The sequence below is a fragment of the Xenopus tropicalis genome, chromosome 6, assembly GCF_000004195.4.
Source record: "Xenopus tropicalis strain Nigerian chromosome 6, UCB_Xtro_10.0, whole genome shotgun sequence".
Lineage (NCBI taxonomy): Eukaryota > Metazoa > Chordata > Amphibia > Anura > Pipidae > Xenopus > Xenopus tropicalis.
Genome location: NC_030682.2, coordinates 126,727,790 through 126,755,620, shown reverse-complemented (window position 1 = coordinate 126,755,620; position 27,831 = coordinate 126,727,790). Strand labels below are relative to the sequence as shown.

The window sequence follows — 27,831 nt, the reverse complement described above, 5'->3', positions numbered from 1 at the left end:
TTGTTGCGACTTTTTCGTAGCCGTTACGACTTGCTCGTATATTGACGCAACTTTTTCGTATTGAGCGCTCGTAAACGGCGGGCAAACCTTTCAGACTTTGCATGATTTTGGAAGCCTCCCATAGGACTCAATGGCACTCTGCAGCTCCAACCCGGCCCAAGGAAAGTCTCCCATAGGGCTCAATGGCACTCTGCAGCTCCAACCCGGCCCAAGGAAAGTCTCCCATAGGGCTCAATGGCACTCTGCAGCTCCAACCCGGCCCAAGGAAAGTCTCCCATAGGGCTCAATGGCACTCTGCAGCTCCAACCCGGCCCAAGGAAAGTCTCCCATAGGGCTCAATGGCACTCTGCAGCTCCAACCCGGCCCAAGGAAAGTCTCCCATAGGGCTCAATGGCACTCTGCAGCTCCAACCCGGCCCAAGGAAAGTCTCCCATAGGGCTCAATGGCACTCTGCAGCTCCAACACGGCCCAAGGAGAGTCTCCCATAGGGCTCAATGGCACTCTGCAGCTCCAACCCGGCCCAAGAAAAGTCACGATACTGAAGCTTGAATGAATCTGAAACTTTCATACTCGGCGCGACGGCTACGAAAAAGTCACAACAATTTGCGCAAGTCGTAATGGCTAAGAAAAAGTCGCGACAATTTACGAAAAAATCACAAAATACCGATCATTACGAAAAAAAAAACGCATTCGGGTGCTTTTCGGACATTCGTGGATTAGTAAATGTGCCCCCATGTGTTTTCAGTATGGTGCTTTTCATTCAGTGCTATGGAGAGGGGCATTTCAACTGTTGAAAGGCATCAGCAGCCATCAAAATGCCCCTGTACTGTAGCTCTTCAAGTTCAAGGCAAGCCAGGGAAAGCAAGTTGGCTGTGCCCCTGGCTTCTGATTTAGTAAATACCCTGCAGAGACACGCCCCCTCTGGTCTAATCTGCTGTATGATGCGCAACTGGCTCAATCACAAGGTTATTTAACATACCCTCCATCTGTGCAAAAGCTCATAATAAAGGGGAAATAAAACCCAAGTATATCTCCATGACACACCCACACACCAAGCTGTTTATCAACTGCAGAGAGATGCAATGAATGGTACCCAGAATCATACAGTCCTATCAATGAACTCTTCCAGAATTCTCTAAATGGGAAAGTCCATGTGCTTTTGGCCCCTTTGTAGCACACGGAGGGGATGGGGGGGCTGTATTTGGTCCACTGTCTCCTCCCTCTTTCTTGTGCTTCCCAGCCCTGTGACACAGACTTTGTGCGAGTGCTTCCCTTCCTTCTGTCGGAGCTGCAGCTGCTGCAGTCATGGCTGCTGATGGGATTGACGAGCGCTCCCCTCTCATTTCTCCCAGTTCCGGCAATGTCACCCCTACGGCCCCTCCGTACCTCCAGCAAAACAACCTGCAAGGTAAGCAGATGTGGGTGCTCAGAGGGTGCTAAGCCAAAACAGTGGGTCCGGCCATCAGCATGTGGCCCCCAATTCAAACTGAGTGGAGGGAGGAGGAGATAATGCCTTGCAGAGTGAATCATACAGCGCTCTATTAGACTGCAGAGGTTTGGGCTGTTGCAGTGTCTCTCTGCTTTGTTTGCCTGTGGCATAAACAGAAACTAGCGACAGTCCCCCCTGTCCCGGTTATGTAATTCCCTGCATAGTTTTGCCATTATCCTGCATGAGCGATCCGGCCGGCAGCCTAGGAAATGTGCTGTGTTTGTGTGTGCTTGGGACATGGCCTTAATGAAGCTAATTAATAATTATCTGTTCACATATCACAGCTGAATGTTGCCTGTGTGTGGCTGGGGCTGCCATGTGTGTCATTAGTCTCTATATCCGACAAGTTGTGAAACAAGATAAATAATGTATTGGTTGTTGGTAACTCACAGCACCAATGCTAATGAGTAATGTATATAGTCAGCAATATATATATATTTATTTATATATACATTGTAACTTATTGCTCACTAATATTTTGAGGGGAGTCTTTTGCCAAATAGTCTGGATTTTGTTTTAAACAAAGTTTCATTCATGCTTTTTATTCATTTATTGAAACAGTTGCTTTGTATGTATATATGTATTGTTTACTTCAGCTGACTCAAACATGTAATACCTGCAGTCCTTTAACTACTGTGCCCTACAAATCCCTAAGCCCCTACAGCTGATGGATGGTTATAGATGCTGGGAGTTGTATTTGGCCAACACCACCCCCTTTGTTTCTAAACATTACTATGAAGGGGAATTATTTACACCTTTCCAATAGAAAGACCTGTGAATTGTCAGTCCATGAGGTCCCGTAACCAAGATCATATATATAAGCCCCCCAGAGGTCCTTCCTAGGTGTTGAACAAACACTTGTCACTTATTACTAGGCACTGGGCTGGACAATTTGCACCTTCTGCTTCTATTCACTCTACTCCCCTAGTATCTTCACTCCAACAAGTGTCGGCAGGCGTGAAGTTTAACCATGCAAGTCTAGGACTCCCCAAATTGTAAGTTAAGGTGCCCTTATGCTGTGTGTATGGTAAGGCAGAAGGGTGTCAGTTTATATATGTACAGTAGAAACAGAATCCTCTTATATTAGAGTCCCTTTAATATATTTGCAATCTGTGTATTGTTTTAAGCAGCTGAGAGGAAACATTCTTCTTTTGCAAGGGCAACTTTATGGTCTGTAGGTGTCCTGTGTTGATGTGTTGTGACAGTAGCCTTCCTTTTGGAGGCCAGGATGAGCTCTTTGTCTTTTACAGTAGGAAAGAATCAGTCACACAACTTGATTCCATAATATAAAATCGATTGAAACACAATGCCCACACTCTGACAGCTCAATACCCCCTGCAAACTCCCACAGGTTTCCCAGCCCTGTTATAGAATATCACTTTAGGCATGCACTGCATCCAGGCTTTGCTTTGTAGGCTTATTCCTAGAATTCCCATTCAATGTATCCTTCATATTCAACTGTATATTGTGATCCTAAAATTATTGACACCTAAAGGTAACATATTTTTTTCTGCTCTAATGCAAATATCTCTTATGGAGGATTAAGTATTTACATCAGTCCCTAACTTAATGGATCTTAAGGTTGTTATGTGCAGACATTTACTCATGTGATCCCGTAAGCTGGCTTTTTCATGGGAAAGCATGAGTTACAGGAGCCCATTCCTTTCTATTGTGTCTGTACCAAAGGCACCATGCTGAACAGTTGAACGCAGGTGGCGTGCTATATGTTGTGTACCATGTGTTTCCGTGCGGTATGAGGCCACTGCATGGGATCGAAAGAATAAATGTCCATGTGTAAGAGCCCTAGTATTCTAATGCACCTATCCACACATGTATACACATAGGGGCAAATTTATAAAAATGCGCTCAGTACAGGAAAATACTCACTTTCTATTCATTCCTATGGGGTTTTTAGAAGCGTATTTATGATGGGCGAAAGTTAAAACTCACCGTTTGATAAATACACATCTAAAAAAACCCATAGGAATGAATAGAACATGGGTGAGTTTTTATGTATTAAGCTCAAAAATCTCATTTTGGTAAATCTACCCCATAAGGTCAGTTTGATTAGAGGGCAAGTACCCGCACGGATCGCAAACAAGGCCCTGTGCAATGAGGCAGTGATACTAAAAGTGCCAGGAAAAGAGTGGCTTCCTAGATTACAGCCCTGCACATTATTATTACTGGGTTTGGGGCACACTGGCATTTTATATGCCTTGGCTGATATTACGAAATCTGAGAACTGTTTTATGCTACTTTCTCTTAATATTCTATTAAAAGTGGAAAATAAGGCATAAGCTACTGAATCTATTTATTTGCTCAGCAATTTCTGAATCAAATGACAGGGGAGATCCAAAGAGAGCAATTTTCAGGGTAGAAGAGTAACATCACTTATAAGGAGGGTAGAAGCAGTAATGAATGTGTATTAGCTTTTCCCCTGAGGGAATGCTTGTCCATTATAAACTTCACGTGGGATAAAGAGCATATGTGTCTGACAAATGCCTGCTGTCTCTCTGTATCAGATAGAAATCTGTGCTTAATGCATGTCAGGATATTATACTAGAGCTGTGTTTATGCTGGGAGTTGTAGTACAGCAACAGCTGCCTAATTGTAGGCTGAGCAAAATATATATATAAAAATATAACTTGCTATTACCATATAGACTCGCTGTCCTCTGTCTGTTGTGAACTACAAGTCCCAGTGTCCTTGAACAGAGGACATTAGCAATTGTACTTCCCAACAGCTGGAGGTTATATATTTGCCATCCCTAGTGCATAGCTAGTTATTATTCTGTATTTCATTGGAAGGGCTTCTGAAATTATAATGTACTAGTACATAATTTTTGCTGTTGCTAGCTCAATGGAAACATAACTGAGCTTTGGTGAGGTTTACTAATAACTGTAGCCAAGATGTCCATGTGTATATAGAACTAGGGGCAGGTTTATCAAAATGTGAGTTTAGAGCACAATACATAGAAACTCACTCATGTTTTATTCATTTCTATGGGATTTTCAGAAGTGTATTTATAAAATGTCGAACTCTAAATTTCACCTGTTTGTAAATACAGGTATGGGACCCATTATCCATAATGTTCGGGACCTGGGGCTTTCCAAATAAGGGTCTTTTAATAATTCGGATTTCCTACCTTAAGTCTGCTAATAACATTATTTAAACATTACATAAACCCAATAGGATGGTTTTGGCTCCAATAAGGATTAATGATATCTTAGTTGGGATCAAGTACAGGTACTGTTTTATTATTACAGAGAAAAGGGAATAATTTAACCATTAAATAAACCCAATAGGGCTGTTCTGCCCCCAATAAGGGGTAATTATATCTTAGTTGGGATCAAGTACAAGCTACTGTTTTATTATTACAGAGAAAAAGGAAACCATTTTTAAAAATGTGAATTATTTGATGGAGTCTATGGGAGATGGCCTTTCCATAATTCGGAACTTCCTGGAAAATCAGGTTTCCGGATAAGGGGTCAGATACCTGTACTCTTCGAAAAATCCCTTAAGAATGAATAGAACGTGGGTGAGTTTCTGTGTATCAAGCTCCAAGCTCACAGTTTTATAAATCTGCCTCTTAAAGTACAGTAATGGATATTAGGTCTCTGTATAAATTTGTCAGTGTTATGACTCTTTAGCATACACATTCATTCATCATACACAGGTAGAATGAGTAAAAGCATTATATGGGACAAAAAATCATAATCTCCACTCTGTTCCACTGACCAATGACGGTTCCATTCCCATCAGTTTAGTTAATTTGCCTCCATCCGAGTGGAGAACTCCAGTGAAGGCAACTTTTTAGTTGAAAAAAAATCAGTGTTGGGCTAGACAGCCATAGAAGGGTAGAACAGACAGAGAGTGTATGCAGTGCTACACATACTATAGTTCCAAACATTTTGTGCAGAGTGCATGAATGATTGGTCTAATTCCCAATCAGCAAGCCACCATACATCTGCCAATCATCCTACGCAAACATTGTTTTGTATGATATTATTGGTGCTTATATGGTCACTCAGATACCTGAGATTGGAGATGGGAAGCAACTCTTGGTCAGCTTGCCTAGTGGGCAGTATGGTTCTGTGCAGGCAAACATGTCATCTCCCCCCCGTATTTGTTAAAGTCTGTCTGATTTCAGCCCGTCTCCGCCTGTCGCCTGCAGTAACAGGTCCATCTTCCTTTAAAGGAGAATGCAAGTCAAAATTTAAAAAGCATACTGCCCAATAGTCCTCCTATTGTTTAGTAAAAACGCCACACTTTTGGCTCACCTAATTCAAATATTTACTCAGTCACACTTACTTCACATTTTCTAGAACAGGCAGCCATCTCTAAAAAGGTATTCTCCCTTCCTTTCCCTCCTTGCTTCATACCGCACATGTGTTTCATTCCCTCCCCCCCCTCCCCTCTGGCAGATCTGCTTCTGATTGGCTGGTGGGCATGTGTAGCTCAGAACAGGAGACAGGATCAAGTTACACACGTGCTCAGAGAATAGGAAGGCTGCCGCTGGCACCTACAGGAAGGGGAGAGAGATTTCAGTGATGTCACTGTAGGCTTCACACTGCTGTAGGCTGCCAGTACCATATCTCAGAGAAGCAAGCATGGATCTGGGAATTTAGATATGCCTTTAGAATGCCTTTAGATTTACTTTTAGTTTATATTAACCTTTCTTTGTCCTTTAATATTGTCCATCTTCCTTTAATATTGTATGGCACGGATGAGATTGGACTAGGGGCTTGACAGGCCAACCAAGATGCCCCCTGGTCACATCAGATCTGGGATGCCATGTCTGTGTAGGTTGTTTAAAGGGATGGTTCACCTTTAAGTTAACTTTTAATATGTTATAGATTGGCTACTTTTCAATTAGTCTTCATTTTTTTTTGTATACTTTTTCAATTATTTTCCTTCTTCTTCTGCCTTTTTCCAGCTTTCAAATGGGGGTCACTGACCCCGGCAGCCAAAAACATTTGGTCTTTGAGGCTACAGTTTCATTGTTATTGTTAATTGTTGTTACTTATCTCTCTATTCAGCCCCACTATTATTCATATATCAGTCATTCTTCTACTAAAGTAAATTGGACCCAGATTGCTGCTGAAATTCCAAACTGGGGAGCTGCAGAACAAAAAGTAAAATAATGAAGAAACTGCCAATAATGAAAAATGAAGACCAATTGCAAATTGTCTCAGAATAGCGCTCTCTACGTCATACTAAACGTGAATTTAAAAATTTACGGGTGAACAACCCTTTTAAGTCTTGTGCTTCTCAATGCTATGAGTATGAAGCTTACTACACACCATCCACATTATCTTCCAGGAGAACTGGGAATGTTGCCTGATAATTACTGTTCTATGCTGTCTCTGTGCCACTCAATCTCTGACAGGCTGTGGCACATTCAGGTCAGTTATTGTGTACTGCTAGCAGCAGGATGTATTTTTCTTCACTGACCAGAGGTGCTGATGGTACACACATACTTGGTTTATGTGCAGTTTTCACCAAGTATAATGCAATTTGTAACTGCTACAATTATGTTCATTCCTCAAGATAACTGTATGAAGAAATTATATTTAATTTTAGGTAAGTGTGTGGTATTTTCCTGGTTCAAAGTGAAACTTTTATGGCTCTGTAATGCGGTTTTGAAAAGGCAGAGGTCTCTTCATTCTTGTGAGTAAAGGTGGCCACACACGCAGCATTTCCGATCGTTCCCACCCTCCACTGACGTTCAGGGCTGAATTGTCAGATATGGAGGTAGAAACAATAGGAATTCTACCTCCACCTGGTGATTTAGCCCTGAACTTAGATTTTTCTTGGGCGCCTTCAATGGCGCCTGATAGCTGGCCTTGCTTATGCTGAGCTTCAGCAGATAAAATCTATAATAAAAGAAGAGCGTGTATATACTGTATATCTGTATTCTTGTTATCTCTATAAACTCACACACATCAAATGTCCACTGTGTTGTGAATGTCAAGAGGAAGATTTCTGCCCATGCATCACTCAACTGAAAGCAATATGACTTGCTTCTTTTAATTGTGTCGATGGTTTCAACTTAATATTTTTTTTTTTTTTACCTTGCATTTTTTGCTGTAAATTATGTCTGTATAGGCAATTATCATAATATTTGCTTGGGATCTTTTTGATGTTTTCTTCATGCCATGCCATCGTTAATACATTATATTCAACTTTATTTCTGTTACCTAAGCCCATAAAAATCACATGAAGCCGGCCACGTGGTTTGTTAAGCAGGAAGCAGGAGCCAGACAAAGCTGGTTTGTTAACATCTTGTATTATCAATGGCATTAAGCTTATTATGGGCTTGTAGTTATGAGTTATCCATGACAAAGCACTAACTGGTGAGACTGGTGTAGGGCTGTAGAAAATGGTTAATTTCAGCAAAATCAAGATTTGAGTGCAGAAACAGCACAGTAGTGTTCTAATTATTTCCTTTCCCCACATCTAGTATATATGACTTAGCATAGCATAAAAGCGGGTCATTTTCAATTAAAGAAGATATATAAGATAAATGAAAAAAACAAAACCCTTTTAATTTTGTAGGCAATTATGAATATATATGGTGTTGGTTTAACTTTGGGCTAAAAACAAATACTATTTGTAAAAATAGTGCCTTTGTTGGAGCTCCCTATAGATTCTCTCAGGTTCCTGTCTGTGCTTCAAATTAGGGGGGGGGGGGGGGTGGCGTGTCCTAATGGTCAATAAATCAGCCTGAAACACAAAGTTTTAAAAGGAATGTGTTTTAAAAAGTAAAGTGATGTACTGATCAGTTTTTAAGGACTGGCTTATGCAACCCTGCTAAATAGCATCCCTTAGTGGCAGATTTATGAAAATGTGAGATTAAAGTTTGCCACAGAAAATGTACCCCTTTTCTAATTAATTCTATTGGAATTTTAGAAGCGTATTCCTCAAATGGTGAACCCATTGATAAATGTGCTTCTAAAAATCTCATAGGAATGAATAGAAAGTGGGTGATTTTGTCTGTGGTGAGCTCTAATCTCACATTTGATAAATCTGCCCCATAGTGGATTTAATCTGGGGGAAAGTCCTGTGTGCAAATAATGTTAACCAGTGACTTTGATTTACTGAACTTGGCAGTCTTTATATTCACTGTAGAGGTTAAGAGAAAAATCCATATCTGATCATATTTATGAAGTAAACTAATCAAGAAATGACAAATTATCTGCCACTCATCCACAGTATTGCAAGCTGCAACTCATGAGGAAAAATGCAAGTTTCCCACTGTTTCTCTGGATGTAAATGAGCCCTAAAGTTTACCTTATTATGGAAAAATCCCAGGTCCCAAACATTACAGATAACAGATCCCCTATCTGTACTGTTCTTAACTATTTTCTGAAATAACGACCTGCATGATTCAAGCCAAAGTAAACTTGATTACAGAGAAGTATAGTAGGCACATGAACTACTATTCTCTTACCTGCTGCTGGGGACATATCTGCACATCTCTGTCTTTTGATAAGTTCCTTATTTATACATTTAAACTTCTACACAGTGTACTAATCACAGGTATAGGGGCTTTTGTAGTTTTTTTTTTAGTAATTTAGGGATGCAATCTTTGGAACAGGCTCCTTATTTAGGTTGTTTGTTTGTTTTTTTTTGTTTATCTCCAACAAATATCTCTGAGCCTTGTCTCCATTCCTGTGAATTCTGATTTTTTTATGACTTTCCTAAAAATACAAAAATCATTCTCATCTGTTGCTCACTTGAAGGTTAACGAATGACAGATCCATCCAGGATGTTATCACAGCCATGAGTAATATCTGTTTGAAGGGATTTTATTTTTATTCCCATTGGGGTGTGAACTTGCTTCTTTAGGCAACTTCTGGAATCCATAATTGCAGCCTTCAAAAACATCAGCAATGAAAGATCTCTACACCGAAAGAAGTCCAACTCCAATGCATAATATAGAACAGGGCTGTCCAACTACAGGTCCACAGGCCAGATGCGGCCACCAAAAAGATTTCTTTGGCCCCAACGTGAGCAATCCAAAGCTTTACATTTCTGAAAATGAAAGCATGGTGGTGCTGTGGTTGGCATTGCTGCCTTGCAGTGCTGTGGAGAAGGTTCAGTTCCAACTAGGGCACTGTCTGGAAGAGTTATTGACTGGTGGAAAATGAAAATCCATGTATTCTCTGATAGTATTATCAGGCCCCTCTTATGGACAATGATGATATTTGCAGTAGAGAAAACGGGACAGGCATGCTGCCGTAACATAAGGCACATAGTGGCCCATTGTCATTTACAATTTTATTCTGGTATGATGAAAGAAATAAAAAAGACTAGTTGGGTACTATGCTGGTGCTGCCAATCACTGTGTATTAAAGTGAACCCATGGCAGACAGAATCTGTCATTAATTTCATTATCTTTTTATCTCCAACTCCCACCCCTGCTTTGTTCCTGTGTCACTGGCAGCAGCAGCACCTTTATACTGTGTGTAATGACAAATGGAGCCTGGAAGAAGGGGTTATAAAATCTGAGTGTTTAAAATACTTTTTTCAGGCACTGATTTGCAAAATACTCTGTAAACACATTTACTACAAAGGATATCCAAATCCTATGGCGCTGGGGTAATTGGAGAGGGGACCCTAATCCTAATAAGATGGGTCTGCAACTGTAGAGAGGATTATCCATAACTGCGTTACTTTGTCCTGATCTCACTAATGCTTTGCAATGACTTCCCAGGCTTCCGAGGGTTAAATCTTGTCTCAGAATGCTGCTTCCACCCCAAAACTCCTTGAGCTGGCAGGTTTTCTGCTCTGAAGTCTGAGTCACTAAATGTCAGAATTATTTTGACAGTCTTTTGCTTAAAGCTCAGCACCACACAGAGTTATGATAATGCCATGTGAGTTGGTATCAGCCCAGTGGATGCTAATAGTGCAAAAAAGATTGTTATTAGAGAAACAAGTTGCCTCTTTTATTGACAATTATGTAATTTATTTGTAGGCTGCCTAATTCTTTTATTTCCTCTGATGTCTCATGATTAAAATGTTCTGCCCATCACAATACGAGATGCTTTGAAACATTGCTAATAAGGTGCTCCTTTTAGCGCAAGAGCCTTCTTCCAAGGCCTGGAAACCGGTCACCCAGAAAGTTACGGGAAGGCCATCTCCCATAGACTTCATTTTAAACAGATAATTCTAATTTTTAAATATGCTTTCTTTTTACTCTGTAATAATAAGATGTAATGAATCATTATTAGAGGCAAAACAATCCTATTGGCTCTACTTTAACATTTAAATGATTGATTTTTTAAGTTCCTGAACATTCCGCATAACAGATCTCATAGCTGTACTAGTTTGTTTCTCTGTATGCACTTCAGGCCTGTATCATGAACAATGTAATGTGTGTTTTTTTTTTTTATCAAAATGCGGTTGCCTAAGGGCTCTGGCACGCGGGGAGACTATTCGCCCGCAACAAATCTCCCTTGGCGCGGGAGACTAATCTCCTCGAAATGCCATCCCACCGACGAGAATGTAAATCGCCGGTGGGATGGCATACGTGGTGCCCCGATTTCCCCAAAACGTACGCGATTTCGGAGAAATCACGGCGCCGCATATGTCATCCCGCCGGAAATTTACATTCTCTCCAGTGGAATGGCATTTTCGGGGAGATTAGTCACCCGCGACTACAGAGATTTGTCGCGGGCGACTAGTCTACCCGTGTGCCAGAGCCCTAAAACTACTGTCGCAAACAGTCATTATTGTTGCTAATTAAACTTCACAATTTACAAATAATGTACCAATGTTCTAGTTTACAGTAGAACTTTAGAAGATGTCTTTCTCTGTTACCCTCATGTCCTTTCTCTGTTACCCTCATGTCCTTGTCAAGTGGAGGTAACTTCAGCATCTGTACAGCTTGACATGGTCACATGAAGATAATGGACTTACATGACTGTCATCTATTTATGAATATCAGGCTGGGTTGTGTCATGTAATTTGTATGTTAAAGGATAATGTTCAGGAGATGGCTCTATGTCTCAATCGGCTGTCCACAGGTTGCAATTTCCTTGGTTAAAGAGGAACTGTCAGAGCATTAAAATGCTTTCAACCTATTGGTTGAAGCCAGTGGCTAGTGTTGTGGATACTACAAAAAGATATGAAATATAAGTAGGCCAGAGATCATATAATAAAATACATGAAGCATATGAATCCATATGAATAATAAGGTACACTGTCAGTGACGGCAACAACTCGTAGAATACAGGTCTCTTAAAATCCAGGTTACAACAGGAATATATGAAAAGGTAAAATAGCTAAAAAGGCCCAAATATGTTGAAATCACATTCAAGCATGGGATCACTGTAATACTGACATGCCCAAACATTATGTAGTAAAATATGTAGATATTGTCCTGTGGAACAACAGGAAAACACATGATGTTTCATTACCGATGTCTAAAGTAATTAAACATATTTTTTCCTTTTCTTGAACTGTTATATGGTTTATTTTTATCCCTCAGCCTAACATTTTATTTCTACCAAAGCAGTCAGTTTGGAATTTGGGCATTCCACATTGCTTACTACTGAATTCAATTTGCAGAACCAGGGACATGCTTTTCCAGGCCAACAGTATCTTGGTACAGCCAATGGAACCTGACTTTGTGATTGTCCCATTTGTTTAATAAAGATGGCCTCCATACATGAATTTTCAAGTGCCCTTTGTATCATTTGTTATAAAATGCAACAACCACCTGTCCTTAACTGGGCTGGAACCCAAGTTTCCAAAGGATTCCAAAAGACCTCTTGGCTCTGCTGATGAGAGTAATGCACAAAATTGATCAGCTCATCCTTACCTGGTGTCTCTATGTTTCTTACTATATAAAATGATAATTTTAGTTTCCTACTGTTTTTTTAAATCTGGTTACATTATCCCACATTATATTTGCTTATTATATTCCCTGCACCTACCCACTTGGCTTTTTAAAACCTCTTGATATTTCACAACTGAATGTGCATTATAGCCTACACAAGGAACATTGTGATTGTGTTTTTGTACTGAGGGAGTTATCTTCCCGGGACTACACCTATTAGGCAATGGGCAGCTTAAGGCTGCCATACACGGGCTGATTCTAGCTGCCGATATCAGCCGATATCAGCCCCATAGATTCGTCAGCTTATTTGCCCGTGTAGGGGCACTAACGTTGGGCCTGCCCGAACGATATCTGGCCTGAAATGGGCCAGATATCGATCGGCCAGTTTGAAAAATTTAGTCAGATCAGGGACTGCATTGGCTCGTTGATGCAGCCCCCAAACTGACTGTGCCTATTACTGTCGTTCTAATTCAATCGTTTGGCCCCAAGGCCAAACGATCAAATTTGGCTGAATTTGCCCGATATCGCCCACCCGTAGGTAGAAGATATCGGGAGAAGATCCATTCGCTTGGCAACATTTAGTCCTATATGCACCAAAGAAAGGACTTTAGCTGCCTTTCCTTAGAGAGGGGTCAGTCAGGTGAGGTACATAATGCACACAAGGTGGACTAACAGAGGGATGAAGCAGCATATGAAGTACATGCCGATTTGATAGTATATGTAAGGCAGGAAGAGGAACATGAGTGTGTGAATTATGGCAGAACTGACAAAGCAAGCAAGCAAATAAGCAGTGGCTAGGGCTATAGCACATGAGGCATTTGATCACTATTAGGTGTATTGCTTCATACTGACTAGAATAGGAAGTGCAGAGAGTAAAACATTGGACTTATGATTCAGTACGTTCCATAGCAGAACAGAATCATCGGTAAGGCATTTGAAAAAAGGCAATAAGCTAATGGAGTCATTTTGAAGTATGGCACACCATTATTTAGTATAATTTTAGATTTTAGAGGCATTCTGTTTTAAAATAAATGCTGAGCTGAGGCACTACTGTTGCTATTGTGAAGTCTCAAACGATTATGGTTTTAATCAAGCTACTAATTGGGCTGGAGCCCAAGTTCCCAAAGGATGCCACAGAGGACCTCTGGTCCAGAGAACTCTCCACTCCTCCTTCTTTTTATCCTTGGCTGTCAATGGGAGTAAAACACAGAATTCATCAGCTCATCCTCACCTGGTTACTTACTATGCAAACTGATAAGTTCAATTTCCAGTCAACCCCAATCCCATAATCACCCCCTATACCCACTATTTTAATTGGTTTACATTATCCCACAATGTCTTTCCTATCTGTAATGTTCTTCACATTCCCTGTGCCTGACCTCTTGGCTTTTTAAACCATGAACTGGAAAATCAATGATTAGGGCTATGGTACATAAGGCATATGATCAGCACCACTAGTGGATTGCTTCATACTGACTAGCATGGGAAGCGCTAAGAGTAGACCACTGATCGCCTTTTATCATTTGTGCTTGAGGGTGTTATGTAGTAGAACAGACTCACAGGCATTAGGAAAGGCAAATAGCTAATCATCATTATTTAGTAATAATTTAGACTTTTGGAGGCATTCTGTTTCAAAACAGAGCTGAGGCACTACTGTTGTTATTATGATGTCTCATACTATTACGGTATGTTTTTTTTCTTTTATAATTTAAACCAACAGGCATCATTAGAACCTTTTTAGTTTTACATCTTGGCTTCTTTGACTGAAGAGCGAGTAATTATATAGATTGCTGTATGGAGAGAAATGTATTTGAAAGCTCCATCCCTGCTCTATAAGGATCATTACTTTCAGAATTCATTATGAGCTTGTAGAATTATATATTACAGGTTTCTCTATTCAGTGCTTATTAATAGGGAACAGCAGAAGCACATTTAGCTCTTAAGTATCTCAGGCCTCAGTCAGAGAAAGGTGTGTCAGACAAAGCACAGCTCTCGCAAAACGTGCATTAGAAACAATGGCTGCTAATGGCTCTTGTGATGGCATTAAGTGAACCCAACCCTTGATTATATTGCAAATGTAAGAATAGCAACAAGCAGAATGAATGATTTGTGGCTAATCTCATTCTGTCCTTATTGCTGTTGTGCTTACTGTTTGTACTGCCGTCTGTTCTTTTGTATAACAAATGTTGATGTGTGGTTTACAAGAAATATTGTCTCTGTGCAGCTGAATTGCCACCTCCATATACAGCCATTGCCAGCCCAGATGCCAGCGGAGTTCCTGTGATAAACTGTCGCGTGTGCCAGTCTCTTATTAATTTGGACGGCAAACTTCATCAGCATGTGGTGAAATGCACAGTCTGCAACGAAGCCACGGTACAATATTATTTTTAAAACATAAATGTAAGAAAATGCTTCTTAAAGGAACTTTAGACTCCTCCAGAAACAGAATAAATAAGTTATTACATTGCGCATCAAATATCTGATTGGTAGCCATTTCTCTGGTGCCATAACAGTATGAGATATAAAAAGCAGAATAAAATGACTTTTTATTAAAAGTGAGGTTTTTATTATATATGTTATATCACAAATAGCAAGATATTTAATATAAAAGGTTAACTAAACATAAAGTTCACGTTTTGGTTATAAGATACAAGAATGGAAGTAATACTTTATCCAGCATGAATAAACAATCCCTTCAATCCCCCATTTTTAAGAAAACAGAATAGAAACATGCAGTAACCAGCTGGCTGCTGGATCAATACACATGGAGAATGGGGTTTTATCACTTAAAGGGGTGGTTCACATTTAGTGTTATAGGGCTTCTGAACTTCTGGGCTGCTACCACAAGTTCAGTATAGTAAAATACAGCATTTCTCACCTTAATCATTTTTTAGGGTTTTGTATTGTTTCAATCCTAACATTCTCCATTTTCTTTATTACAGCCAATCAAAACCCCTCCTTTAGGAAAGAAGTATGTCAGGTGTCCTTGTAATTGTCTTCTTATATGCAAGGATATATCACGAAGAATAGGATGCCCAAGACCAAACTGGTATGTTCCAAATATGATATACTGTACAAACACTGTACAAACACAGGAGGGCTCATTTATGCAACTTACACTTTTCCCCACAGTCAGTTGAGCATAAAACCACTCCCATTAAAGGTACTTGCATCAAAATGTGCTTCTTGCTCCTTTTGTTCCAAATTGGTTGTCGCTGCGCATATTGACTGGGAACCCAGGAGGTACTGTCATCTCCAGACCAGACTGTACCTCCTGCGTTCCCTTTAGAGCCCCTGTGTCAACTGGCACAGTTCAGTTGCGCCAAAAAAATAGGGTGCACACATTACTTGCACACTGAAAAAGATGCCAGCAACACTGGTAATGACGTTATGCAGATGTAAAAAATATTTGGCGCAATTTATGACAAAGCACATGCGCAGTTACGTCCATTTTGTCTAAATGTACACAATTGCAGTAACTGGTCAAGTGCAGTTGTGTAAAGAGAAATGCCTATTTGTGACCACAATGAAAAAAACTGCATTGTTGTGAAAAAACATGGCGCTCACAGTTGTACTTTGCTCACTGCAATGTGGATGTAAATGAGCCCTAGTGTTTATGCTAAATGTCTACATAAAATGCTAAGACACAGCCAAATACTAAGCCGCAAGAACTTTATTATTATTATTACATGTTATATAAATATGTATATATTTCCTGGGAAGAGCTCATTTTCTTCTGTATTCAGTGTTTCTTGGCTAAAGATCACTAATGCTGGCCATACACTAAATTGATTGCGGGCCAAATGATCATATCACAATGATAGGATGGAAGCTGTCAGGGTGAGGACCCCAGATATCGGTTGGGGCCTGTCTGCGGGGCCCATACATGTGCTGATAAGCTGCCCCTGTGTATAGCCATTTTAAGCCTTTTCTGCTTTAGTAATTACACTACACACCCTCTTAGCTGACACACATTTAATAGTTTCTGTAGATAAAGTGCAAAGAATTGAGAAACCTTTTTTTTTTACAAAAAACATTTTATCAGTGTATTCACAGTAAGTTTCTTTAGGGTAACAGACATAAAGATATAATTGATCTAAACGCTTTGGTATGTGGATTGCATAAAAGTAATTTACAATCCTTTTAAACGTTTGATCGTTGGTCATAGTTTTATGGTTAAAAACAAATCTCCTCTGCAGCAGACGTATCATTAATCTTGGTCCTGTGATGCTGATTCCTGAAGAGCAGCCGGCCCAGCCCGCTCTCCCAGTCCAGCCAGAGGGTACCAGGGTAGTATGCGGTCACTGTGGGAACACATTTCTGGTAAGTGGGGACCCACAAGGGAAGGTGTTTGTTGTGGTGATTATGTAAAGGTATATTGCAATCACATAATTCCTTGCCATAAAGTAAGTCATGGATTCTGTTGTTTGCCAGAATGGAAAATATAAATAGCGATAGGTGTACCAAGTAATGGATTTTTCCATACATTTGCCCACAGTTAAATAAAACAGAACAACACCACTTAAGTGCTTGGTACAGTTTTTTTTGCTAGGGTAATATTATCCAGTATACCTACCCTTTAAAGGACCAGGAAAGCTGAATTCTATGGGGGAGGCACTGTTTTAGACATCAGTAGGCACATTTGTATGAGGAGGAGGCTGGACTGCAGCAGTGCTGACTGCAACTGTACTGGAGTAGCTTTGAACCAAGCACCTTTTACTGAATGGCCTCGATTCATTCAGTGATGCAACAATGGTATTGGCTGTAAATAAGCTATTATATCTCTTGAATTTGTTCTCTTGCTGATCTGGCTGACTACTTTGAAATTAAAAAAAAAAAAAAAAAAATATATATATATATATATATATAAACAGAAGTTGACTGTCCAAACCCCACAATTCCTTGTACACGCGATTTCAGTAAGGTAAGGAACATCACAGTGCTTTGCATTGTGGGTTATGTAGTTCCTGCATTCCGTCTGTAAGCTGTGCAACATAAACATAAACATAAAATTTGTAACATCAGTGTTTTTGCAGCTGGATTGTACCAAATAATAATGGTATTTATTCATACTTTTTGGAGGAACAGATTACAGTGATATAAGTATATAAGGGGTTTCTGTGATGCGTGGGACTCTTTAACCAATTTGGAAGCTGGAGTTCCCCTTTAAATAATATAATGTATCCTTCTTACTTTTATCTACGTCCTTTTCAGCATCCCATGGGGATGATACAGGCCAGACAAATACATTAATGATAGAGTTGCCGTAGGGCATGGTCTGTTGCGGGAGGCATGAAGGAAATAGACAGATGAGACTGCTACGGAGGGAGGGTGAGGGAGCATGAGAAAATCCGCCCTGGTGTCGTTTGTTTACATCAATGCTGGCAGATGGTGAGTTCTGTAACATAGGTCTTCCTCCTGATGGAACGCCGATTTATTTTTGAGCAATCCATAAAGCGATAAAGTGGTGCATCAGTGATGGCAATTTGCCAGTAACAGACAACTGAAAGATATTGCTAAGCTATTTGCTTTTAAATCTACAGTATGATAACTATTTGCCTTCCAGGAGAATTTTTAAGAACCCTTTATACTGATCATCTCCTTTCCTTCAGTGGCCTGCATGCTGGCATTAAAAGAGATACTGACATCAGAAATAATATTTTTTACATCTATTATGACACTGTCTTTGCATGTTCTTTATAATTTTGCCATACAAGTTTTTGCCCCTTGGTTTTACATGACCTATCTAATCCCCATATTTGTGCAGCAGTAGGCCGTTAGCATTAGCTATAACTGACAGGTTGAAAAGTGACAGTCAGGTTGGCATAACAGTCAGGTTTGGGAATTTCAAATAACAATTACTTACAAAAGCAGCCTTATCGTTGAAAAATGATCAACAGGACCTATAGGTAATTTTTAATGTACATTTACAATATTTTTGCCCAATTCAGGGGCATAGTATTGTTCTGGCAATCTATGGATTGTAGCAAATGCTAGCGGGGCAGCTGTAAGATGCCATAGACAGTACCTATTTTTTGGACTGCTGGGGGCTGTATGTGCCTCTGTCTATATGAAATGCCAGGGCCTATTATGATTCCCAGCCCAGGCCTAAGTGGCAGTTTGCAATGATATGTTTTAGGAGGGGGCTTAGTGGCCAGCACAGTGGCAACAAATTTAAAGAAATGTTGGGGCAACTTTAGGATGTTCCCAGTTGAAACCTGTTGGATTACACTAGAAACATACTCTTGACATCCCACTGTCCTTTTCATTCATTCATCTGCTTTGACTGGTACTGCATAATCATATATACATATAAACTCTATCGTGATTTAAGATTTCGAGAATATACACTAAATATACAATATTATTCTGGCTGTAAATCTTCATTAGCGAAAATGCTTTTGTTTTTCTTGGCCCATTACATGTCAGATGACGGTGAGAATGCATTACATTGAGAACGGTGTCTGTGTTACGTCAATTAGTGACAAATCTCATCCTTAGCAAGCCCTGGGAACCTCTGTGGCTTGGGAATCCCAATGAAGCACGCAGAAGCCCTAGTGAAGTAATGGGCAGTGTTTGTTTTTGTGCTCTGATCTCCATGTGATGTCAGCAGAAACATAACATTCATGTGTTTTTCTTTTTAGTGGATGGAGCTGAGGTTTAATACACTGGCAAAGTGCCCACACTGCAAAAAAATGTAAGTCATTTCTCATATTTAACTGCTTGAGCTTGGGACACAATGAATTGTGGGTTGGTCACTGCAGCTGGGGAGACACATACTTTGCACTACGTGAAATGATTAGGTGTGAGGGCTTTCATAGACTGATTTACCTTTTGGGTTGCGAGGGGAAATAACTCACGTGCAAGTTGCTGCCATATGACAGAGCAAATTATAAAGTTAACTGTTGAAATCATAGCTTTAACAAATTCCATACTGGGACTAAATGGTATAGGCTTATAATACCGGATCTGCCTTGTCTTCATCATAAGTCACAGCAAATGTATAAATTTCCAGTCCAGGGTTAAAGCTGTTGGGTAATAGTTGACGTGTACTTTTGCCAAGTAGCACGTTTAAAAGTTATTGGCCCCCAGAAAAAAATTGAAATTAAACATCACTCAGGAACCTCATTGGGCCCTTTTTAGTTATACCCCTTCATTGGGTAAGAGTTGGCTTTGTTATCTCTGTTGTTACTGCCCCAGCCTTTGCACAAGGGCAGGTCAACTCAGCCTTCTCTGGCATTCCTCAGAGAACAATCACTTTAGGTGGCCATACACTTTAAGATTATTCTTAAAGATCTATTAAAAATCTCAATGTGTATGGCAAGCTTTTATATGTAGGCTGTGATTGAGCCAGATACTGTACAGGCAACTATACAGCCAATATCTGTAGGTATCCAACCAGCCCATAGGACCACATTTATAAAATGCTCTGTCATATTGCAGTAACTTGAACTTTGTTCCAATTGCATCTTTGTTCACCACACTCGCCAGGTTAAGCTTAGCCATTGCTTTACAGAAAGGATTTGAGTCAATAAAAAAAAAAACCTTACACATATCTTAGGAACTGCCAAGTCCCCAGAATCCAAGGGAAAAATGGATCAGCTCCAGGAAAAGCTTTCAGGTATGTCCTTGACATAGGAACTCTTGCTGATGAAGTAGTTCTTAAAGGGCTAGTTCACCTAAAAGCTGAGACATTTATTTCTCTCTTTTATTTGTATTTATTTGGGGGTTTGGGTTTTTTTTACCTTTGAATTCTGTATATGTCCAGCCTGACAAATTGTTCATATATACAGTATATAATCAATTATTATAACTCTGACAAAAACTGTAAAAAATGTTTTGGGGGTGGAGGCAATGAAGAGTGTGAAGTGAAATATACCTTTTATGGGCAACAGAAAATGTTGATGGAAGCACATAAAATCAAAAATCAAAAACGAAAATCTAGTGCAAAACGTATAATTATGTGAACCAAACACCAATGGTGCTTGTAGTGAGACAAATCGTAACGTATAACCGCACTCAGTATGTCCAATATGGATGCTCACCGGACATAGTAGGGATGAAATGTGTGAAGTCAAATCAGGTGTTGATTGTAGCAAAACCTCAATCCTTAATGTATAACAATATGGAGAGGAAAACAGAAATAGTGTAAAAACATTTTAATAAGATAAATCCCCTGCACAAAGCAGGCTACTTACAATGTACAGTGAAACAAAAGCAGTGAATCAAAAGCTCAACGCGTTTCACATGCTGACGGCACGCTTCCTCAGGAGCCAACCTTTATGGGTGCAGGGACAATCTCCCCAACAAGAGTGTTAGGTGCAAATGTTTTGGTTTTGTGCTATGTTATTACATTTTGGGCCAGATTCAATTTGATGAGAAAAGCTTATCTGGTAATTCAGTTTAAGATTTTCCATAGAGCCAGGTGCAATTCAATGAGAAAAACATTTTCTCACTGTTTATTACGTGAAAACTCCATTGAAGTCTATAGAAAAAACTGAGAAGTTTCTGAAATTGAATCTCACCCATAGGTTTTTACATGATTACCCTAACACAGCGTTTTCTTGTTGAATTTAAAATGGCCCTATGTGTTTGTGTTAACCTTTATTTGTGACATACTGAACAGCAGGGAGAAAACAATAATACTGGTGTAAACAGAGGAAAGGGGCCCAGCTCAACAACAAATACTATCTAAATAAGTATTAGAGTTGATATCAAATCAATGAAAGCTGGCTTGTGTGTGAATTAATACTAGCTACCCAGTTTGTACATGGGAGCTAGGGTTAACCCAAAGTGGCTATTCTGCAACATTATTTCTTCAGTTATTTCCTGAGCAACATTCTTAGGTCTAACATTTGGTGTTTCTAGGCCAAAACAGGGGTAACCCAACCCTATTTGTGAGCAATTATACCAGGGAGGGGCTGTGATTGGCTGTTTGGTAGCCCCATGTGAACTGCTGGCCTGCAAGAGGCTCTGCTTGGAGTAAAACTGTGTCTCTGTGCTTCCAAAACTTGTCTCCATGCCAGGAATTAAAAAAAAAACAGGCACTGGGAGCAACATGTTGCTCATGAACCACTGTTTGGGGATTTCTGACTTACACTCTGGTAGTAGCTTTGGAAATTATTTGTGGCCGAATATTAAATGAATGTGTGTAGAACAAATGGAATTTAACAGTTAGAAAACTGTCTGTTGCTTGGAAGCCATCATGCACAAATAACTTTCTGTCAACGCTGCTAAAACTCTGCTTGGTGTAAGGGAAAGTGGCCTTCGGTCTGTTTGCTAGAATACATTCCATTATGGATGTCCAGTCACGCACAAATCATTTGAGGCTTTGTATCTCTAATCCTGGAAATGGCGCTGGGTATTGGTTTAGCCTTAATAGCCACTGCAGTTCAGTATTTTAACAAAATAATGATCTGTGCTTAGATAGGAAAGTATCTTATGAGACTACTAAATGAAAAGCAGTGTATGGCACACACAGGCAGCATAGGGCAGGCAGAGTATGGCACACACAGGCAGCATAGGGCAGGCAGAGTATGGCACACACAGGCAGCATAGGGCAGGCAGAGTATGGCACACACAGGCAGGGTAGGGCAGGCAGAGTTTGGCACACATAGGCAGCATAGGGCAGGCAGAGTATGGCACACATAGGCAGCATAGGGCAGGCAGAGTATGGCACACACAGGCAGCATAGGGCAGGCAGAGTATGGCACACACAGGCAGCATACAGTGGCACAATGCTGGCACTGCTCCTACAATAACTATATATTAAAAAAACTTTTTTAATTGCAGTACCACCTCAGTATATGTTCTTTTTGTAGTGTGAAGGGTTTATTTGTGGGTTTCTCTTGCTCCTACAGTCTGTCTGAGTTGTGAACAGGTGAACAATGTGGGGTTTACAGTCTGAGCCTGAGGTGTGAACACAGCAGGGGGTGAACAATGCAGGGATTAAAAGGTGTGAACAACACAGGGGATTACATTTCTAAACAATACAGAGGGATTACAGCCTGAATCTGAGGTGTGAGCAGTGCAGGGGGCCAGTTAATCTCAGTACTGATACCATTTAAATCTTACACAAAGGTAAGCAGTCACAGCAGCCAGACAGGTGGGGGCCCGCGGGCTGCCAGTTGGACAGCACTGACCTATATGCTTTAAAATGCAATAATAAATTAGTTATCACCACTCTTGAAACTACTGTATATGATTTTATTGATACTTTAATTTACACAGAATGTTGTTTACATTCAGAAAATCAGATATAGGTCTGGCCTGTAAATGGATTACCCAACAAAAAACTGTTCAGATGCTTATTTGTACCTGTTTGTGTTTCAGATCCTCTGTTGGTAGCGCACTCCCACGTAGACGCTGTTGTACATATATCACAATGGGAATGATCTGCATCTTTATCGGTGTTGGTTTAACAGTGAGTATCGGTGCATGTTGTGTTGCACATACGGAGCTCGTTTATAAACACTGTGCAAATTTGCACATGGGCAGTAACCCATAGCAACCAAGGAGTGACTAGCAACTGTAGGTCGATCTAGAGTCCTGCAGCGGGTTGGGTACCTTAGGGTACCCTGGGTTTATAAGTTTTATAAGTCCCATGACATTTGGGGGATTCAACATTCAAATTCCAGTTTTTATCTATAATTTATTTTTATGTGCTAAAACACCTGAAATTCAAATTATGGTTCAAAAACTTGAATGTTCCATATTATTAAGTGCAAAAAAACTCAACTGTAAAACCTCAGCATCTAAAAGCTTAAAAGTTCCTGTAGAAGTCAATGGGAGTTGTCCTTGGCAAAATCAAGCCATATTTTTAATTTAAGATTTTCTAGTGTTTTTTTGAGTTTTTAAACTCACAAATTTGATTTTTTTTTTTTATTCGAACAAGCCTTTCATATGCAGATTTATTAATAAATAAGCAATGTTTTTTTGTAAATGTGAGTTTATTTGAAGCAGAAAAAACTCCAATTTACAAACCCAAAAACTGATAAATAAGCCCATACATTTTGCATTTTGTAAACCAGGCCTTACACCAGTGGTTCAAGCTCCCTTTGGAGGTTCAATCCTAGGTCTTGGAACAGGTTACTGTGGCTGCTGTCTGAGGCCTCCCCCACTTACCCACTCATTGCTTACCCCTTAGGCGTCAGAGTGGGTCAACAGGGGGCTGCATCACTAGTGAAGAGAGGGCTATTGTGCTCTCTGCAATTGAATTTCCGTTCTGAAAAATAGAAATTTAGCTCTTTAAGTTATGAATGGGGGCTTTTTGCCGCATCTGGTAACTGGCCGCTCGCTGCCGCCTGAGGCAAGGTACTCACCTTTTCTCTGGGCAGGAGCGACCCTGGCTGGGAACCTTTAGCTAATACCATGAATGTGTCAATCATTGAGCCATGTTTCCAAGAATATGTAAGACAATAAATATGATTATTACTGATCCAAGTTAGAAAGGGAAATCAGTGTGTAACAAGACTATGTTATGTTTTCTCACAGGTCGGCACTCAAGATTTCGCACGCCGCTTCCATGCCACATACGTCTCCTGGGCTGTTGCTTATCTTGTAGGCTTAGTATGTCTTATTCGTGCTTGCTATTGGGGAGCCATAAAATTCAGTTATCCAGAACATAGCTTTGCCTAGAAGCATCAGAAGAAGGCAAAAGCCCTGCTGGCTCTGCATTTTTAACCCCTCCTTGGCAGCAGAGATACAACGCGCTGCACCGCGGCTCTTGCCAACCTTAAAATGTTTTAAACATCTTTATCTAGACATTTTTCCCCATTTCTTGTAGGCTGAGGAACAAAGAAACTGTTTGAAACAGTGAAATGTAAGCAAATATCCATTGCACTATATTGTATGCAAATAGTTTTGTTTTGCTGCTAGACTTCCAAGCTCTGAATATCTAAGCTGTGTTTATATGTTCAGACGTGTGTAATCATTACATAATGCCATCGTCTTGCATTCAATTTCCGTTTTTTGTTACAATTTTATTTCCCTTTTTGTATCATTCTGTGGGTCTTGTGTTATTGTTTAAAACAAGTAGGTTTCTCTCCAAGGGTTCGTACAGTGGCTTTCTATTTATATTTTACTGTATATAATTGCGACCTGCTTTTATAGTTCCATTGTAACTGCCTCTCAGAGATGTCCTGCCTGAATTTGAACAGAATATTTTTTCCCATTGTTGGCCCCAGCAATCAAAGAGAAAATATATATCCATTTAGGAAAAGGAGAACTAAAGCTCAACAAAGAAAAAAGGTGGCCATACACATTAAGATCTGTTCATTTGGCGAGGTTGCCAAATGAGCGGATCTTGTTCCGATATGCCTACCTAAAATGGGTGATATGGGGCTAATTTGATAGTTTTACAATGACGGGTTTAGGAGCCGTTGGACCGAGGACCACACCAATGAGCCAAAAGCTGGAGAAGATGTTGATCAGGGAGGCCTATCGAGGTCGCCATAAATGGGCAAATAAGCTGCCCAATAGGTCTAAAGGACTTGAATCAGCAGCTTAAATCTGCCCAGGTATGACCACCTTTAGTCTAGATATGTTTTGGGCTTTTGCATCAGCTCAAGGCCACCACTGCTCTTTAGGTGAATGCCACATAGGGCTGATTTTCGGCCTGCGGCTAAATGCAGGCTGAGAATCAGCCCCCACAGTGGCATCACTCCTCCCTGTGTTTGCACCTGGAGCCACTGCCTCAGTGGATCTCAGCACCAAAAGAGCGAGTATGCATTTCAGCATCATAATTCGCTTCATGCACCTGGGGTGATACAATGGCTCTGGGTACAGGCAGAGCGAAAAGCTGATGCCAGTGTAGAGGCTATTTCTCAGCCTGTGTTTATCCACATACTGAGAATAAGCCCCACGTGGCATTACCCTTAGCAGGGAAGTTCTGTGCCTGGATGCTGCCTCCAGTAACTCCCTATATAAAATTCACAATTCAAGGCTGATTAGTGATGAAATCAGATTCACATTACATGGCAGCACAGATTTATGAATCCGAATTAATGAACAATCAGCCCTGTAGCATCAGCTTCAATGACAGATGTAACCTCACTTTTTTGTAATGTCAAGACAATTTCCGAGGACCCCTAAGCTTAGCTTCTCAACAGCAACACAAAACACACTGAACATGTGCAGTGTCACTGACAAAAATGGCCTAGCAAGATCTAAAGATGGGAAGATTTCTAGCCTTAATCTTTTTTTTTTAGACTTTAGTTCTCCTTAAGCTCTATCCCTTTAATTTAGGGCATTGTTTTAATTTGGGGTTGTATTGAAATGTTTTAGTGTCTTTCTAGCATGTCAGTTGAAACTCCCAGTGTTTGTGCGACACCTAACCATTTTAAAACAACCCCTTAAAAGTCTTATACACATCTTCTGAACTAAATTTCAAGATGGGTTGAGCTTCTAAAGCTGGCCATACATTAGAATAATCCTTAGTATGGCAAGATTGCCAAACAAGCAAATATTTGCCTGATACACCCTCGTATGTTATGGGCCAAACTGTTGTCCAGTTGTTTGTCCCCAGGCCAGAGATTGTTCCGGCAGGCCACTGGTTTGCATGCATGGGCACGCAAGTCGGCAGCTATTAGCAGCCTGTCTGTGGTCACCTTAATAAATTTAAAGAGAACTTAAAGAATTATCTTCATTAGCAACTGTATATGAAAACCTGTATAGAAAAACAGCCAAAATTATGTCAAACAGCAACTCCCAGCACCTTAATTTGTCAGTAGGGTGCTATGAATTGTACTACCTCTGTAGGACTGCCGGTTGCCCATTACTACTGTAAAGTAACATTTGCTTGACCTGCAGCCCTTGTAGATAGTGGGGGTCTAAATACCTATTAATAACCACATCCCATTTTTCACCACGCCTTTAAGAGAAATCTGTTTTGCCAGATGTCCCGGCACTCAAGGATCTTCATTTTTTTTAACAGTGTTATAAGCCATTGTTTTTGCAATGTATAGAATGTACCAATGACATTTTTGTATGATTCTGTAGCAAGGGATTATGGGATGTGGTGTTGTATGTCTTTATATAAACTCCTGGCATTGGCTCTAGGCATCACTGGGATAGGAAAGTAAGATTGGTAGTTGGGTTTAGGGCTATTAAATTAAAAAAGGAGGGAAAAAATTAATTCAGACCCTGTTATCGGGGAACGAGTTCCTGCCCACAGCATGAATGTGTTGTTTACGCTGGAAGGAATGATACTACAGCTTAATGGAAATCATATGCAAATCAGTAGAGAAATATCTAATTGCCGTTGCAGAGACCCATTGCACCTTATATAGCAGTGCATGGCGCTGTTCCCAAAGTATTCTGGAATAAGTCAATTTTGGTGGAGCACAGGCTTGATGTAACGCAAGCTTTGATTCCTTCTGTACTTGTTGCGTTTTATATATTTACGTTAAAAGACTTTATACACAGAATTATTCAATATGCTTGTTTATGGCATACGTGGCGTTTTCTTTTTTTTTTTTCGCAGTGAAGAATCAACAAGATCCAGCCATTCTGTCATTTACAGTGCCATTTCTAGGGCTGCTGCTGCCCCTTGCCCCTCCACACTTAGCTCTACTGTGCCAGAGCAGGTTTTTTAAAATATCCAAAACTGTCTCTTTAATTTACATGGGGTGGATTTTTATTGCCCTTGGCAAAATGCTACCTGAGGCAAGGTTTCTATGGCAAGAACAACCCTGGTCATTTACTGTAATGTAAAGCAGTCTGACACTGATGGTACAGGTAGATTTGGGATGAAAAATGGACATTGGAGTTAGAGACATCAGGCACCCCAAGTCCGACAGTGAAAATGTGTGACATGAGCCTTAGAACATTAGCTTCTGTTTATAGACGTGAATAAAGTGCTCCTTTATATACTGATATTGTTTTATTTCCATATCTTACACAGTAAAGCAGATTTTGCACACAAAAAACATCTTTATATACACTGTAAATATATATGTGGAATGAGAATTGGTCCTGCTGTATTGGTCTCCAAAGAGCAGAACTGTATTATCTAGTGCACAAATGTCGATCTTACAGTTCTGTTGCTGGTGGTGACAATACCTCTGCACGGGAAAGCAGTATGGTAGATTCCACTAGCGATGATTCCATATCAAGTGAGGATGGATATTACCTCAGCATTGGAAGCTTTTATTTATATCCCTTAATGCAAACGTACCTAGAAGGAAGGTCTTATGTACACATTGAGCTATAGCCTACAGATGGCTAGGAGACAATACGTACTAAAATCTATACTTATGGAATATTTTCCCATTTAATGAAAGTCCCACATATTCGTGTTTTATGTGGAAATATAAAATAGCCATAGATGAGGTATTTGGGGGTTCTTGCTATGTTTCTGTTGCCTTCTGTATGCCAGAGCACAATTGTATTTACTAAGTTAAATTATCTGTTTCTATCATAAATGTACATTACCTGTAGCTTGTTCAGGATTCTATTGTCTCTTTTAAAAAAATACTAATAAAGATTATTATACAAA

At 40.1% G+C, this 27,831-nt stretch overlaps 1 protein-coding gene across 2 annotated transcripts; it reads left to right on the top strand.

Annotated features, from left to right (window-relative positions):
• The first annotated feature begins 1,060 nt into the window (after window positions 1-1,060).
• pip4p2 (phosphatidylinositol-4,5-bisphosphate 4-phosphatase 2) lies at window positions 1,061-27,831 on the top strand. Of its 2 annotated transcripts, NM_001005000.1 has the most exon segments (8): window positions 1,196-1,408; window positions 14,560-14,708; window positions 15,278-15,384; window positions 16,535-16,658; window positions 18,980-19,032; window positions 19,897-19,956; window positions 22,668-22,758; window positions 23,829-24,384. In NM_001005000.1, coding segments are annotated over 8 exon segments (831 nt in total). In that variant the 5' UTR covers window positions 1,196-1,305; the 3' UTR covers window positions 23,973-24,384.